This window comes from Pogoniulus pusillus, chromosome 5 (genome assembly GCF_015220805.1).
Source record: "Pogoniulus pusillus isolate bPogPus1 chromosome 5, bPogPus1.pri, whole genome shotgun sequence".
NCBI classification, from domain to species: domain Eukaryota; kingdom Metazoa; phylum Chordata; class Aves; order Piciformes; family Lybiidae; genus Pogoniulus; species Pogoniulus pusillus.
In genome coordinates this window covers 17,762,191-17,780,281 of record NC_087268.1, presented here as the reverse complement: position 1 = coordinate 17,780,281, position 18,091 = coordinate 17,762,191, and the positions used below count along the sequence as shown (strand labels likewise).

At 40.7% G+C, this 18,091-nt stretch overlaps 1 protein-coding gene across 2 annotated transcripts in view; it reads left to right on the top strand.

The window, feature by feature from the left end:
- Positions 1-18,091, top strand: part of GSK3B (glycogen synthase kinase 3 beta) — a 180,520-nt gene that overhangs the window by 47,428 nt on the left and 115,001 nt on the right. For both annotated transcript variants that reach the window (XM_064143375.1, XM_064143374.1), the window contains exon 2: positions 10,936-11,129. In XM_064143375.1, coding sequence (XP_063999445.1) covers positions 10,936-11,129 — 194 coding nt within the window. The remainder of the gene's footprint in view (positions 1-10,935; positions 11,130-18,091) is intronic.

Genomic DNA, 18,091 nt, shown 5'->3' with positions numbered 1-18,091 from the left:
GAAAAAAAAAAACATTGAGCCCTTTTTGGGCAAGAATAATTGTGGAGTACCTGGCAGAAATTGCAGAGTGAAAAGTAAAAAGCCTCCCATGTTCTGAAGAGTAGAAAAGTTATCGGAACTCTGATCACTGGCTGGGGCTAGAGATCACGGGAGGAAAACTGCAGGTTCAAGTGAGTGTTACTGTCCATTGCATCCAGATTTTCAAGGACATATAAATTACTGATAAGTACAGAGCTCCTCTTTTAGAAAAAAAAAAAAACAGTTTATAGGGTACAGTGTTGTACCAGTAATTGGATGCTGTGGCAGATAACTGCAACAGTGTCATAGAAGTGACTTAGCCAAAGAGACTCTATGAGTTGTGGAACTACATGCTTCTTGCTCTATGGTCTGGCAAGGGCTGTAGAGGCCAAAGAGAACTGTCTGGAAGCTCTGCTGGCCTGAGCTGCCTGCAGCAGTGGTCACAGCAAATGCTCTGTGCACTTGCAGAACTCATTTAGGGGCTTTCTGGGTAACATTAATCTGATAATAGTCCTGCCCCAGATTCTCTTCTCTCCTTGAATTTCTACTCTTGCTTCTGCTTTTCAGTGCTCTTTCTCTTCTTTTAGTATAGTTCTGACGGTTTTCTTAGGTTTTAGTGGGGTTTGAGGTGCTTTCTATCATCACACATACCCTGCCCTGTCCACTCCTCTTTGCTGTTCCCTACCTCCACTTCTTTTCAGCCTGTTTGCTTTCAAGGATTTCTCTCTTGTTATCCCGACTTTCTTTTTCAAATAACTGGCACTTGCCTGAAACAGCTGACCGTTAGGCTGTTTCCTCTCTGGGTTGTAGTGTCTTATTCTAGGTCTATCTGTCTGCTTTTCAGGCTAGGCTGCAAGCATGCAAGGGCAGGAGCTGTCTCTTATTCCCAAAGCTGTGCCTAGTGCAGTGGGGTCCTATTCACACTTGATACATAAGCACTGCTGTCATAAACATAATTGAAAGATGTTCTTTATTTGTTCTTGACATATTAAAATGGTTTTAGTTTGTGCAAGTGTTTATTAGGGAAGGTCTTGTCAACTTGCAGCTATTCTTAGAGTTTTTCTTAATGGTGCAATCTTGTGCCATAGAAACCTCTTGGGGGATGCCGAGAGGGACTGAAAAGGAAAACAGCGATGACCTCTGTTCTCAAGGAGCAGAGTTTTACTTGGTTAAATCACATATACAAATTTAAATGGATTTAACAACTGTAGTAAATAAACCAGGGAGGTCTCTATCAAGTTGACAGCCTCCTATTGAAGTGGTTTGCAAGAAATTAGTGAAGAGTTTACAGATCATAACAGATATTTTGATGGTAAGATGGTAGGTCTTCAAGGACCCACCTCTGCTGTTTATAATTTTCTTAGTCTTTGAGGGCAAAAAGATTGAGTCTAACAGCGCTCTTAAAGTGGGTATGTAGGTAGGTATACAATGATGGATTCACTACGTTAGCTTTGCTAGAAGGCACTAATAGACTTGTTGAGGGCCAACTGTTGAATGGCACGAACAAGTGGGTAAACATGATCTGTTTGTAACTTGTGGTTCTCCTGTGCCCTGTCAGAGCTCAGTTGCAAGGGTTTTATAAGTTATTACGTGTCAGCTGAACTGCTATAGTTGTCTCTGCAAATGCTTGCTAAACCGTGTTCCCTTATGATGCAAGAGGGGCAAACTACTAAAGGATCTTCAAATAAGAAATCCTGGTACTGTGTAGTCTGAATTCTGCAGCTAGCAATTAACTCGGAGCTATGTAGCAAAGGGAGACACTGATGAGGCCACAGGCTCATGCTAAGATGATGATGTCATGCTGTTTCCACTCACTGCCTACTTTCTTGTTTCTTGTGCTGTGTTTAATCTGTAAACTCCTTGGGCCAGGAATGGCCTAGCCTGAGATGATTAAAAAAAAAATGCTTTCATGATCGCCTGGACTCTTCCTAATCTATGGAATCAACTTATCTAAATGTAAAATTAGTTTATGTAGCTAAATAACTTTTGTGGGGTGGGTTTGTTGGTTTTAGGGGAAGAGGAGGAGAGCGGAAAGAGTGTCTACTAAAAATAGCCTGTTAACAAGAATGAGGCTGCTTATAAAACCTCACTGTATTTTTTTCCAAAGCAGAAATTTAAGTGTAAGCATTCTCTGGGATATATTGTTTAGTCACAGAAAAGAGTTCCTTTTAATGCTGCTCCCTAAGGTAATAGGGAGAGTAAGGGTACCTTTCCCATACCTTTCCCTAAGGTAAAAAGGCAGTTTCTCCCCCCACCTTGGTGTTAACTACAGTTTGAGAAAACTTTCCTTATTTAGACATTTACTGTGGTGACTTGGTTTGCCATGACAGTACTCAAAACGAGCTGTGTATTACTGAGATATGGTTAAAACAAGCCTTAGGTATGCTTCAGAAAGGTGTGGGCACCACCTTAGGCAGTGGTAGGAAGGACAAATCTCTTCTTCAGACGTTGTGAGTAAACATCCCTTTTATATTCAGCTGCCTGGTTTGCAAGTCAGTAGGATGATGACTTACTGGGATTTGGTGGTGGCTGGTTGAAGCAACTGGCTCTTGAAATCTCATCTGTCACAACTGAGTCCTGAAGAGGTCATCTGATGGCCAGCGTGATAGGCATCAAGCTTAGATCAAAAGGCTCTTCCAGTCGTTGTTCTTTTTGCTGTTTTTGTGTTAGCTGTTTCTGTTCGTTGGTGGTTTTGGGTTTTTTTCAATTTTTCAGGGTCAAGCTTCTGCTGGAGCACAGTTGAATGGTAAATATTGTGTTGTGCTGTACTTTGGATTCCTTAGTTAAGACTTAAAGTCCTGTAGACAGTCAGTGCCTTAGAGCTTCATGTCCACTTTGTAGTGGACATTTTAACAAACCTATTATGTGAACGTTCTGGTACCTGGTTAATTTTTTTTTCCCTAAAGGCTTGTTTACAGTCTTTAGCATGAAGCTTTCAAAGATAGTGAATTGAATGCTTTCCCCAGAAAACGATGGTTGTCTTTAAAGGGGAAACTGAAAGGTCCAAAGACACTTGTGTGATGGTTAGGGTGTTCCCCCCCACTGAACTGAGATACAGTAAATCCAAGTGCTGTTCCTTTAGTTAAATTTTAGGGTGTTCATTTTTCCAACAGATAAATTAAAAATTGCATCTTGATGTAATTTTGTATTTCCTCTATCAAATATAGGCACTTTTCCTGGAAATGTATTTAGTTTCTTTTTGCTTGTGGCATACTGACCTCAAAGTTATGAATACAGAGGTCAATTGAGTTAGTTTCATTTTTCTACTAAAGTTATGTTGCCTTTCTGTGCTATTGCTGCTTAATTTTTAGTGCTGGTGTAGTTTACACTGCTGTTGTGCTTACTTTTTACTCTGTTTTCCAGTTGTCTTCTGTATAAGGGTATTGCTATTTTTTAAGTTATTGACCAAAATGTAGAGGTACCAACAATTTTGGTTTTCAGGTTACTGATGGAAAGTGTAGAAGTTGATCTCTGTAAGTGGAATGACTTTTTTCCTGTTGTGTCCAGCTAGAGGCAATGGCACCTTTGATTTCAGCGTGAAGTGTTTTAAAAAGCCTTTTACAAACTTAGTGGTCTTAGCAGTTGTTACTGAGTTTTGTCTTCATTGTTTGTCTCTGGATTGAACTGAATTAACACATAATTATTCATGACTATGGTTTAATCATTAACATTAAAGCCAAAGAATGACTGCTTCATTTTTTCACCATTTATCACTTTGTTTCTGGTAGTGGTTGTTTTTCTGGCTGAGTGCAGATTTTGACTGTAGTAGAAAGCAGCACATTTTGTGTTGATCTATGACATTATTGCATTAGTGCTGGGTAGGAAAAAAAAAAATTTCTGATGTTGAACTTCTTTACCTTCTTAAGACCCCTTGAGTCATCACGTTCAGCCTGTTCAGACTTTCTTATTTCAAGCCTAGCAATTGCAGCTCAGGTCTATTATATGCTTCAGAAAAGATTCCAATCTAAAATTATCTGTTCCAAAAATAACTTTAACTTTCAAAGTTCTTGAGGAAAAAAAATTTCTTTAAGTTTGTCCACCTACAGTCCTGTCCTAAACGTTGGCTATTTCTAGTCATTATGTGTACTATTTTTTCATCTGCAAATCACAACTTTTCTGAAATGTCTTTTCCTTTAACAGATAGCTTTTAGATATTATTTTCCTCCAGTTTTCTCTTTTTAAAGTCTCAAAGTAACATGCTTTTATGAATCTTTGAATTCTTCAGTTCATCACTTTAGCCATCAGGAGTGCACTGTTCCAGGAGCTGGTGCATGAGTGTCAAAGAGGAAAAACTCTTGCTGATGTTCCCTTGCTTATACAGCTAAGGATAGCTTTAGGTCTCAAGAGCAGTGTTGTGCTTAAGAACTTCCACTGGGATGCCTTGCAAGTCAGAGCTGGTGACTCGACTTTCTGGATGGCTTTACTTGATTTGGGTTATCACGTTTTGGTCCTGGATTCCTCTGCTTCCTGTGTGCCTGCATAATGGATGGATGCCAGCTGCTTTTTCATTGATCTCTATTCTCTGAATCTTGTCTGAGAACTTCCTAGCTTTTCCTCCAGATTGTTGATAACAGCAATAAGTGTGAGGCCAAAATTTAATGCTATTTCAGTCTCCTGTTATATCATAGTTAATTTGAAAGTTAGAGGCTTGTGTATTGTAATTTGATTAGTAATCATGTTTTTTCTGTGTACATTTTTCTTTGTTAAGAAGAAGTTTTCTTTGTTGAGGGTAGGACTCGATGATCTTCTTGGGTCCCTTTCAACCCCTAACATCCTGTGATCCTGTGAAGATGTGATAGCAACTCAGAAACAACTACGTAAATCAGTGGTTTTTCATCACTGCTGTTTTTTTCTCTCTTTTCCAATGAACCTAGAATCTCTTTGACAACAGAGTCCAGCAATCCGGTTGATATAAACCGCTTTTCTGCATCTTTATTTGTTAACAAAGTATCTAATGTGGTATGTAATGTGCAGCCATTGTCAAATGTACAGAATTGTCCCATCTGCCCTGATGTTCTCAAGAGTGTTCTGGTTCCTTTCATACATTAGCAGAGCTTCTGAGACTACTTAGCCAGCTCTTCCAAAATCCTTGGATATAAATAATGAGATTTTTCTGATCTTAAGCAACGTCTGATGGCCACTCCTTTATTACAGTATTCAGTTACAGTCAAGAAGTCAGATGACATTTCCTGTGCTAAAACAAGCGCTGTGTGTATATATATCCATTCAGCAAATGCTTCTGCCTTCTCTGGGTGATGACTGGCACACTTCAGTGTTTGACCTGAGCTGTTTTCAAAATTTCAGGGTCTTATTCTAAGTTGCAAAAACACTGTATTTCATTAGTCTTTATTTTTTGATTCCTTGAGTCTTCCTGATTTGGTCCTTGAATCTTCATTTGTCTTCTGTCTCCCACTAAACAAGATTTGCATAGCTCATAGATGAGAAAGGGAAGCTGTTTAATGAAACAATTCATAACTAGTACTTCTAAAATATACTTTCTTCCTTGTAGTGGTTCGTAATTACTAGCTTTTGGATAAATTGACCTTTTTTTTAATGCTGCAGGAAAAATGATTAGAAAAATGTCATCTAGCACTCTGCTGCTGCTGGCATTTCTGGGCTTCTTGATTGAAGAGAGATGTTGAGATACTGTAATGTGCGCAGAGAAGGGTGACAAAGGTAGTGAGAGGCCTGTCACACAGCCCTATGTGGAGAGGCTGAGGGAGATGGGGTGTTTAGCCTGGAGAAGAGGAGGCTCAGGGCAGACCTCATTACTGTCTACTACTACATGAAGGGAGGTTGTAGCCAGGTGGGGTTGGTCTCTTCTGACAGGCAACCAGCAGCAGAACAAGCGGACACAGTCTCAAGTTGTGCCGGAGAAGGTCTAGGCTGGATGTTAGGAGGAATTTCTTCCCAGAGAGAGTGATTGGCATTGGGATGGGCTGCCCAGGGAGGTGGTGGAGTCGCTGTCACTGATGGTGTTGAAGCCAAGCCTGTCTGAGGCACTTAGTGCCATGGTCTAGTTGATTGGCCAGGGCTGGGTGCTAGGTTGGACTAGATGATCTTGGAGATCTCTTCCAACATGATTGATTCTGTGATATTGTGTCAAGCATATGTTGCTCATATTGAAAATTCTCAGAGCAGCTGATGACCCTTCTTCCTTCCTGTGTCATGAGCAGATATCTAAGAAGCCAGGTACTTTATTTTGTAGCCTAATCTGATTTGCATCAAATCCTGACCAGTAACTTTTCTTGTGCTTTCTATTAAAACCTTTGTTTCACAACTTATACAGATCTTTTGACCTTCTCAATTATCAGTGACTGAAAAAAATGTCATGAAGTTGTGATAGACCCCTTCTGGTCACTTATCTCTACAGTTGTCAGCTGCTAGTTGTAACCTATTCATATTAACAAGGGCTGCATCCAGCAGTGTAGAGTTTCTGTGGGAGTGACTTGTTGACTGCATTGAACATTGGGCAAATTTTAAGATGAAAGTGTGGAGAAGCCTTAGAGTTAGTAAGGGGAAATGAAGTGAATATTGACTTACTATGGAGACATCTTAATAGTGAGGTAACATGGAGAACTGAAACAGATAGTTGAAGATACTTAAATTAAGTGGAGGCAGATAGGTATATGATGTCAGATGTTGTAGAGAATGTCTTATAGGTATAGGTCTGTGAGGTTCTTTAGGACTTAAACGAAGTAAATTCTGCTTATGAGGAGTGGGTGAGGGAACTGAGCTTGTTTAGTCTGGAGAAAACAAAGCTGAGGGGAGACATTCTGGCTCTCTACAACTACGTAAAGGGAAGTTGAGTCCTTGTCCTTGGAGGTGTTTCTGAGATACAAATATGTAGTACCGAGGGACATGGTTTAGCATCAGATTTGGTAGAATTAGATGGTTGGATGTGATGATCTTTTCCAACTGAAACTATTGTATGGTTCAGTTATCAAGTGGAAGGGCTGTGAACATGCCAGCCAGGAAGTCCAGCAGTTGGAGAAAGGAAGCAAAAAGATAGGAAAAGTCAAAGAGGAAAAAGGTGGTATTTGTAGACAGCATAAAGGATTGAGGTTGTACCTGTAGTAGGAAGACAGTTGCTGTAAGTATCCTACTAATTTATAGTTTCTTCCCTTTAACTTCAAAACATAGAGAATATACTTTTAGTTGAAAGAAGAAAGAATCATAGATCTATGTCTGTGCATTTACATTTCTATCCATCTGTACTGCTTGGTCTGAAGCTGAACAGCTGAAGAGAAGTAGGGTGAACATCATTGTGGACTTTCTCAAGGGCCATTAAATGGAAGGTGTAGGGGGAACAATGGAATTAATACTCATCTGAAAAGTGTAAGTGACTGTAGGAGTTAAGTAAAATGATGGCACAAGCCATTCTAAGGTTGCACAAAGATGGTGGAAAATAGACCTTGTACTGATGCTCTGACAGACTGTAGTCTCGTAACTGGACTATTTTCTTTGCACAAATTGAATATTCCTTGTTTTCAAACCACTGAGAAGGGATCTTACCAGTGCTTCTCAGTATTTAAAGGGTGGAGGTTGTGAGGCGGTGGCTTGTTTCTTTTCAGTGATGCTCAGTGACAGGATAAGGCTCAGTGGTCATAAACTACAACACAGCAGGCTCCACATAAGCTTCAGGAAGAATTTTCTTTCGAGAGTGGCAGAGTGCTGGACCAGGCTGCCCGAAGACATTGTCAAGTCTCCTTCTCTGGAGACTTTCAAACCTACCTGGACACATTCCTGTGTGATTTACTCTAGGTGTTCTTTCTCGAACAAAGGGGAGCTGGATTAGATGATCTTCAGCAGTAACTTCAAATCCCTACCGTTCTATCATCCTAGATCATCATCTATTGTTTGCCTAGATGATGGTTGTGTAGTCACGTGAATCTGCTTTGTTGTTACACCGAAATTAGGTTGTATTGCTGTTGGTTGCAGATTGCAGCAACTTCTAGACAAATAACCAGTGGCTCCTCTGAGAGCTGTACTATTTTGGTGTTGGGTCTGTCCTTCCTTATTTCTTTTCATTTTAATGTTCTAGTTCTATTGTAGAACTAAAATCAAAGTTGTCCAAAGTACAGCATCTGTCCAAATTCTTGTTTTAATCCACTAGGGCTGTAAAGTCTGACAATCCAGTAAGAGGTGAAAGGAATGAGATGAAAACTTGTTTATTGAAAGGAAACAATGAGAAACATCTAAGAGACTTAATGCCCTGTAACATTCTGGTAAAGAAACACAGTAATTCGTCCTGTAGCAAATTAAAGCGTTGGTACTTACACTATTAAGAAGCTATTTGTTCATGGACATAAAGCCTGTGATGCTGACTGGCTCCTCCTTTGAGCTCTGGAGAAGTTGGCCCGTTTGCTGCGGTGCTACATTGGGAAGAACTGTCTAACGTGGCCTTAAATTCAAGGCTTGCTTTTGTGGTTGAGGAGACCCTTAAGCAAATTGCAATTCTGAAGAGTGTCCTTAAGGCAAATTCCCTGATAACAAATACTTCATATCTCAACTGGTATTACCAGCGACATTTTTACCTCTAAAACTTCAATAGTCTTGCTGTTTCTGAAAAAAAGGAATGAGCCTCATTCACAATTATCTTTATACTCTGGCCTTGTGACCAAGGCCAAACAAAAAGCCCTCCCCCAAAAGTAGGGGATTAATTTTCAAATGAAGAGGATTGTTGTGTTAAAGCAGATGTCACTTATTTATATGTGCTGAGTTAGAAACGCTGATCATAGACCATCTGGGCAGATAATATGCAGGGCTACAATCAGAATTACACTTCTAATTTGTTTACCAAACCCCCTCTCTGTTTTCTGTCTTTTCCTGACTTCCATCCATATATTTCTACAGTTACTAAACAGGAGAGTGAATTTTCCTTGCAGCTTTAATCTGCTTCCATTTATGTTCCCCTCTCTCCTTCTTAGCAGACATTAATCTTTCTGATTTTTCTTCTTTTTTGTTTCTGCGTTTTGGTTTTCTTTGGGGTTTTGTTCTTGTTTCTCTCTTTTCAAATGTGTAAATCTGCATCTCGCGTTCTCCTGAATGTTTTGGGGAAGGACTTTACCTGCTGTATTATGCTTGGTGTGTAATTTGACACCCTTAGCACTAATATATTTTATTCAAGATAGAATTAGGACAAAATATCTAATGTATTTTACATCATCTTTAAGCAGTTTCACAAGATTTACTGGATTTTGCCAGTTCATTAGATAATTAATCTCATTCTGGTGGTAACTTCTCGAAGGATGCAAGCTGGCAAAAGTGTTAAGTAACCTTGGATGTGGTTCAGTCAGGACAAGTGCAGAATATTAGGTTTTGATAAGAGTAATCAGGTGTGTAAGTGGAAAGTGGATGAGGATTGGATAGGCAGCAGAGGAGAGTTTGGTACACAAAGTGATCATGAGTCAACCAGGCTGCAGCATTGCACAAGCTGCAAACATTGTGCTTGACTGTACAAACAAGTATGTTGTAAGCTGGACGTGAGAAGTCACCAGCATGCTGGGTACAGCTGAGGTAAGCCTTCAGGGCAGGATCTAGTTTGGGATGGTGTGTCTATGAACGTTTTAGCAGTGAGTGGAGAGGTCCCTCAAAGATAAAGAAGTCCTCCATTATGGTTATTATTTCGTTTGTTTTGTTGTTTTTGTTTGGTGGGTTTGGGGTGGTTTTTTTTGCACTCCCTCACATATTTTAGGTGGGGGTGGGGATGGAGTGGGGTGGGGGGCACGTGGATTAGAGGGCAGAGAGGAGTACTGCTATTTTCCATGCATTCTGGGAGCTGAACAGGGAACATCTCACTTAAACTGCATTTAAGATAATTAGAACTATCAGATAAATCTTTCTAAACACGAGTGGTGGAGAGAGACTTTCTGGGAAAGCTGTAGAATGCAGACTTAGTAAGTAGAAGTGATGAGCACATCTTGAGTACAGTTTCTGTAGAGCTGCAGAGTGACTGTGGTGGAACATCAGGTTCTTTATTTTCTTGCAGTCTTATTCAATTCTGTAAGCTGATCTATCATAACTGCAGGACAGTAAATGTGTGGCATATGTGTGCAAAATGCCTAAAACAAAATCAGGCTTGGAACAAGGGGAAGAACTGTTGGTGATAGCAGTGATGCTGAGGTAATAGTGGCTTTGTCTTGTGATGGAAAAGTGGCTGGAAAGGTGCCTGTGGAGTTGGTTGCCAGCTACTGGAACCCACAGCTGCTGCACCTGCACCACAGCACATTCACCTGAGCAATGTCCACCATTATCTTGTGTTATGAGTGCACATCTCTATTAGGTTCGTGTCAAGATGCAAGCTAAGCTCGTGCTGTTCTCATGCTTCTGCTTTCATCCACTGCCCTAGTCAGTGCCTTCCTTCTTTGCAGAGAAGTCCAGGCAGGGAAGAGGGGTGGTGCAGGACTGTGCTGTACAGTGCAGCCTAGTTGTCACTTCATATACACAATGCCAGCGTACACAAAGGTTTTGTTTTCTAATGTAGGCAAGCTGAAGCTTTACATGTAGATGGGTTTCTCAGTGCTTCTGTTTATATTGCCAGGTATATGCATATAAGTAGAGAGTGCTACTCTGCAGGGTATAAGACAAATTGATGTATTTAATTACAAGAATATGGGGAAAGGCTTCATTTTGGTAATACCTTTGTTTAATGCCACTTATTTTGACCAGTAAAAACAAATACTAGTCTTCATCATGCATCACATTTTATTGCTGAGCTATTTGCTTCTGGAAAGAGAATATTTTTTTAGCAATAATCTTGGAGTCTTGTCTTTGTATTTTGTCAGGATTTTTATCTTTTTCTGTAACGCACATGCTGGTTTTATTCTTTGCCTTTGCAAACTCTTCTATTTCAGTTTTGTTAGTCATCTTGTTTACATATGTATCTTAATTATTTGTGTCTCTCTTGCTTTCCAGGAGACAAAGATGGCAGCAAAGTGACTACAGTAGTGGCAACTCCTGGACAAGGTCCCGACCGACCACAAGAAGTTAGCTACACAGACACCAAGGTGATTGGAAATGGATCTTTCGGTGTTGTGTACCAAGCCAAACTCTGTGATTCAGGAGAGCTTGTGGCCATTAAGAAAGTCCTGCAGGATAAAAGATTTAAGGTGAGAATATTTTCATGAACGTTACCTCATTTTCTGTGTTGTTGATGACAGTACTTTAATATTTTCATTTGTTTCCCTTGGCATACAAGTGGACATAAAAAATTACAGGACTTAAGATAGTTTGTAAGGGAATATAGTTTAACTCAAAAATCAGTGAGTGACTGTTATGATTACTTGGATTTGTGCAGAGCAGGAAGCTGAAAATCTGGATTTGATGTTGTAGTGCTGTTTTGAGGTTGCAAACTAGATTTTTTCAGACAATGAGCTGTGGCAACAAGGGAAAAACCTGGATTATTCTTAGTGTAGTCTCTTCTCCTGTCACTTGTAATTAAGCTGCTGGAAGGAACCTTTGGGATTGGTTCTTAGTTGTTGCACCTACGAAGTGGAAAGCTGTATTTGAGTAGACTGGCCAAGCCAGGCATGAACATAAATACTGAGCCCAGGACAGTTTAGACTGAAAGTGAATTGTTTCCCTTTATCTGACTTAAAACCACTAGAATAGGTCACATTTATAATAGTACTAACTGTAGTAGCAGTAACTAATTAGTTCAGTTTATGACATCTCAACTATTTTTTCTTTGTAAATCTCTGTTGGGCATCTAGAATAAAATGTAGATTTCTGGGTATGTTCAAGTAGAGGATTTGGTGTCATTTTATCTGACTGTCTTTTTATTTTGGAGTATTTAAGTGATTAAATGAATTACATCTTTTGACTATTACCCCTCTTATTTTGTTTAAAGAAAAATCTAAAATGTAAGTAAGAGTTCTTTCCAGTTTGGACTCTGAACTGATTACTTATATACAATGACATAAGCTGAGAGCATCCAGTATCTGGAGGCTTTAAAACCCCTAAACTAAGTGGAATTAATGGTAGATGTGTGTATAGATTTACAGATAGACAGCATGAATTTAAAAATACTTGGTTTGGTTTTGTAATTCACATGGGTCACATCTGCAGTAATATCACAAGTTAGGTTGCGTTTTTCACGTTCTTATCACAAACTTGTATCTCAACTACATCATCTACCTTTTGGTTTCAGATCCCTAGTTTTTTATGTCATTCATCAGTTTAGTCCTCCCTTTATTTTCACAGTTTGATCTGGAAGTGTATGTTCTGTTGGCAGGTGTAAATTCTTCCAGGCTGGATGAAAGCCTTGCCTGGACAGATTTGGAAGCTATAGAGTCATGTATCTTATATCGAGAATAGCATACAATAACTTCATTATATGCTACTCTTTAGGAGTTCCTGATCTAAGTTGTAAGTGCTGTATTAGATACTTTACCTTCTTTCCTCATTAATGTACACCTCTGCTTTGGCAATGACAAGGAAAACACTATTGTAGATGGTCAAAGATGGCAGTAGCTTGTTTGATTTAAGTCAACTTTATAAGCTTCAGAGGAAAAGAGGGAGCACTTCAGAAATACCTGTCTGCCCTGATCCCAGTGGTGGTGAAACAACAAGAGGAATGTCAGTCATGGCAGTTGATTCTAAAGTAGGTGTCACCAATGAAACTTTCAGCTCTATGCTTCAAGCTAATGCCTACTTATTTCTGTATCATGTGCATTTATCAGCATTTACATGCAGTATAATTGCTTTGTTGTGATTTAGCCCTTACAAGGAAAAAAAAAGAGCTTTTAGAGAATCTATCTGGAAGTCTTGAAAGCTAAAGGGCACAATTCAGAATTTTTTTGAATCCTAAGAGAATGTAACTTCTATGTTACTTCTGCATTTTTTGAATGTGGAGAAAATGTGTTGTAAAGATCTGTCAGGAAATTGAGATGATTTCATTCATGTTTGAAACTAGATAGAAAAGTGGAGTTACCAGAGGGGGATTGTCTTTTCCTTTTTCCATTACTGTGACAAGTTTGTCAGCAGCCTCCACTGAAGTGAAAGCAGCGTTAGTCTTCAGTGCAACAAAGTGAGTGTGAAATTTCTGAAGAATTGAATATTACAGTTTCTATGATGGTTAAGGTAGTTTGCAGTCCAGCTACTTTTACTCCCTTGTTGCAGTTAAGTGGTTCTTCAGTTTGCCAGTGTAGTTCCTGTATGGATGTGTTTTATAGAATCATAGAATCAACCAGGTTTGAAGAGACATGCAAGATCATCCAGTTGAATTTATCTTCCAGTCCTATCCAATCAACTAGACCATGGCACTAAGTGTCTCAGCCAGGCTTTTCTTCAGCACCTCCAGGGATGGCGACTCCTCCACCCTCCTGGGCAGCCCATTCCAATGGAAAATCACTCTCTTTGGGGAGAACTTCCTCCTAACATCCAGCCTAGACCTCTCCTGGCACAACATGAGTCTGTGTCACCTTGTATGGTTGCTGGTTGCCTGGTAGAAGACACCAACTCCCACCTGACTCCTTTCAGGTAGTTGTAGACAGCAATGAGGTCTGCCTTGAGCCTCCTCTTCTCCAGGCTGCACACCCCCAGCTCCCTCAGCCTCTCCTCACAGGGCTGTGTCCAGGCCCCTCACCAGCTTTGTTGCCTTTCTCTGGACACGTTCCAGTACCTCAACATCTCTCTTGAACTGAAGAGCCCAGAACTGGACACAGGACTCAATGTGGGGCCTGACCAGTGTTGAATCAGTGTCATTTTATACTGGCTCTCTGAAGTACTCTGTATTTTAAAAGAATGCATCTAGAATTCTGTGTAATGTAGAGCAATGGTATTGCTACACTAAAAATAGACAAATGGCTGAAGGGAATAAATAAGATGTAGACATTAATGCTTAATTTTGATTTGTGGTTGTTCTGCCTTTATTAAGCTAGGCCTCTGTAGTAAGCATGAGGAATCTATGAAATGTAGTTCTGGACAATTATGCGATACTTAAGTGAGGATTTCACAAACTAAACGCTGTTCATTGTTCATTTGTGTGACCACAGAGTAGAGGTCAGTGTAGAGGATCCTATTTTCTTTGTGGGTTTTTCTGTTAAAAGCTTAGCAATCTTGAGAGAGATGCTTCTCTTTCTAAAACGTTTTAACTTTTAGGGTCCAAATCCATTCAAATGGCACAATTTCTTAAAGATTATGTTCTGATTTTCACAGACCTGTACTGTGTTTCTGCTTGGTCCTGTAGATGTGTAACATGTAAAGCATTGCTTAAGATAGGTGCAATTAAATTATTTGTAATATTTTCAGTTGTTTTCTACTGTGTGTCTGTGCAGGGCCTTAACTAACAAAATAATTGTAATGCTTGAAAAGAAGATACCAGCAGCATAAATTTAATTGCACTGCTTTTGGTATGTTCACTGGAATATTTGTCAGATTGAGAGTCAGTCGTTGGTGTCTAATTCTGCAAAAGGCAATTATGAGCAAGCACATATGTTAGCACAAATAGGAAACTCTTAGTGTAGTTTTTCCTGTCATTCCGTGCTCATTCTTAAGAAGTTCTATTGGAATGAATGAGTGAATTTCTAGAAAATTCTCAGCTGACTGAGAAGAAAGACTCCTGCATCTGGATCAAGGCAATCCCAAGCACAAATCCAGGCTGGGCAGTGACTGGCTGGAGAGTAGCCCTGAGGAGAGGGACCAGGAAGTGCTGGTGGACGAGAAGCTCAACAGGAGCCAGCAGTGTGCAGTTGCAGCCTGCAGCGCCTGGGCTGCATGAGGAGAAGTGTGGCCAGCAGGGCGAGGGAGGTGATTCTCCCCCTCTACTCTGCTCTGCTGAGACTCCACCTGGAGTACTGCATCCAGTTCTGGAGCCCCTGGGACAAGAGGGATGTGGAGATGCTGGAGCGTGTCCAGAGAAGGGCCACGAGGATGATGAGAGGGCTGAAGCAGCTCTGCTATGAGGACAGACTGAAAGAGATGGGGCTGTTCAGTGTGAAGAAGAGGAGGCTCTGAGGTGACCTCCTTGTGACCTTCCAGTATCTGGAGGAGACCTCCGAAAAACGTGGGGAAGAACTTCTCAGGATATCGGGGAGTGACAGGACTAGGGGGAATAGAGCAAAGCTGGAGTTGGGGAGATTCAGAGTGGATGTGAGGAGGAAGTTGTTGAGCATGAGAGTGGGGAGAGCCTGGACTGAGTTGCCCAGGGAGGTGGTTGAGGCCCCATGGCTGGAGGTGTTTAAGGCCAGGCTGGATGAGGCTGTGGGCAGCCTACTCTAGGGTAGGGTGTCCCTGGGAATGGCAGGGGGACTGGAACTAGATGATCCTTGTGGTCCCTTCCAACCTTGACTGATTCTGTGATTCACATTGCTTGGTGTTTCTTCTTTAGTGCTAAAGCTGTTGCCATCTAAATGATCAAGAAAGCCCTTAATAATCCTGCACTTTTTCAGACCATCTAAATTGGGCATCATATTTCTTGTCAATGGCTCACATAGATCTTAAGTGTGTAGTAAGTGAAAGCCAGATTCTGTAATGAGAACGATTTGTGCCATCCATTCTGTCAAATTACTCAGGGGCTGCCTAGGTTTACTAATGCAACTGTGTGTGCCTGTGGCTTAGTTGCCTGAATTATTTAAATAGGCAGATCTTTCGGCGTGTGAGAGGATGTCATACTAAGACCCTTACAGTCAATAAAGATGAAGCCCTTCATTGATAAAACTGAGGCCACTGACAAGTGTGTGCTCTTTGCTGTTTTTAAGCTATGAGAGAAATATATGTTGTGATTATTTGCATGTGGGTTGTGGGTTTTTTAAATAGTAAATTCTCAGTGTTAATGAGAGCCTTAAATCCCAGTAAAGCAGAGGTATGGATAATTAAGTCTATGCTGATGTTCTGGTTTCTCTTTCTGTTCTGGGTGTGTGTACTTGGGTGAGCTACTTGAAACGCTTCTGAAAAAGCAGCAGATTTCCTTCAGTTCCTGCCTCTCATGTGTGAAACTGCTAAGTATAAAAAGATTCCTTTTCACTGTAGCCCATATATATTGTTTGTGTTAATTTGATAGCTGTAGCTTTGATTATAACAGCTGACATGAAAAATGTAAACCCACAAAGACGAATTTCTGTTGAAAAAAAGGCTGGATGTTTAGCTTCTTAAATTGCATTACTTTTTTTCAACAGACTTTTCTGTTTAAAGCATTAAGCAATTCAAAGCTGACTTCTTTTTTTTTTTTCTTCAAATAGATTGTATGTCCCTGCTTGTGGTTGAAGGTGTCATTCTGTAAACATGCATGTACAAAAAGTGTGAGTCTGACTAATGAGGTATGAAGTTCTTGCTCACAGAATCTCAGTGGTTAACAGACCGCTGTAAGTTTTAATTTGTTCTACTCTTGACTGATCCTCCCTGACTTATTTCTTGTCTCTCTCTTATCCTTGACTGTTTAAAGTACAGCAGATAGGAGGGATGTACCTCATAAGGTGATAGCAGTAGAAGCAAAAAGACATATTTTATTCAGTCTGTAAGCTTCACCTAGGACAGTCATTTCTATAGACACTTGGTTTCTTGATTAACTTCTTATAAAATCTACAAAGTTGGAAGAGACCTACAAGATCATCCAGTCCAACCTAGCACCCAGCCAATCAACTAGACTATGGCACTAAGTACCTCATCCAGTCTTCTCTTGAACACCTCCAGGGATGGCAACTCCACCACCTCCCTGGGCAGCCCATTCCAATGCCAATCACTCTCTCTGCCAACAACTTCCTCCTAACATCCAGCCTAGACTTCCCCCAGCACGACTTGAGACTGTGTCCCCTTGTTCTGCTGCTGGTTGTCTGGAAGAAGAGACCAACCTCACCTGGCTACGGCCTCCCTTCAGGTAGTTGTAGACAGCAATCAGGTCATCCCTCACCCTCCTCTTCTCCAGCTCCCTGAGCCTCTCCTCACAGGGTTGTGTTCCAGGACTCTCACCAGCTTTGTCGCCTTTCTCTGGATGCATTCCAGTACCTCAACATCTCTCTTGAATTGAGGAGTCCATAACTGGACACAGCACTCAAAGTGTGGCCTGATCAGTGCTGAGTACAGGGGCAGAATAACCTCCCTTGTCCTACTGGCCACATTGTTCCTCATCCAGGCCAGGATGCCATTGGCTCTCCTGCCTACCTGGGCACACTGCTGGCTCATCCTCACCTACTACCTACCAGTACCCCTTAGGTCCCTGTCTTGTTTGGGAATATAGCTGAAAAGCTGTAATAGAAAAGATAACCTCTTCAGTGCGAGTTTGATCTCCCTTCACCAGGTTCAGACAATGCAAGAAGCATCTTCTTCCCTTTCAGGCTTTTTGCAAATAACTTTTTATGGACTCCTAGTCATAAAATCATTTTGGTTGGAAAAGACATTCAAGATCACTGAGTCCAGACATTATCTAACTCTACCAACGCTAGTGCTAAACTATGTCCCTCAGCACCTCATCTGTCTTTTAAACACTTCCATGAATGGGGGTTCAGTCACCTCGTTGAGGGGCCTCTTCCAGTATCTGAGAAACCTTTCAGTCAAGAAGTTTTCTTGTAATATCCAACTTCAACCTCCTGTGGTGCAACTTTAGGCCATTTCCTCTTGTCTTATAACTTGTTACTAAGGAGGAGACTGAACCTCCTTTCAAGCAGTTGTAGAGAGTGAGGAGTCTCCTTTTCTACAGATATATTCCTGTGTATTGTAGCTGTGCCATGACACTATTAAACCTATAGTTGAAGAGAAGCCACAACTGCTGCTGAAAACTGAGATACCATATAGAACTGGACCTTTTCAAACACACAGTGTCTGAGTGAAGTACTTTAAATCCTCCCCCCCCCCCCCCCCCCACCCTCCACCTCTCTTCTTTCTAGAGAAGGAAATGAAAGTTACCACACAGCTCTTCGTCTCAGTTTGGTAGTTTGTCTTGAGTACAATGTAGAGGCTGAACCTGCTCGCATGATTGTCTTTCTCTGTGACCTCTTGACATCTGCACAGTTGTTCACTGAATTAAAAACTGAACTTTCTCTGTTAGTTTCATCTCTGTGTGTGAGCAATCTGGTCTATCTCCTATCTAAAGATTGTTGAATATTCAAGCAATCTATCAGACCTTCAGACTTATTTA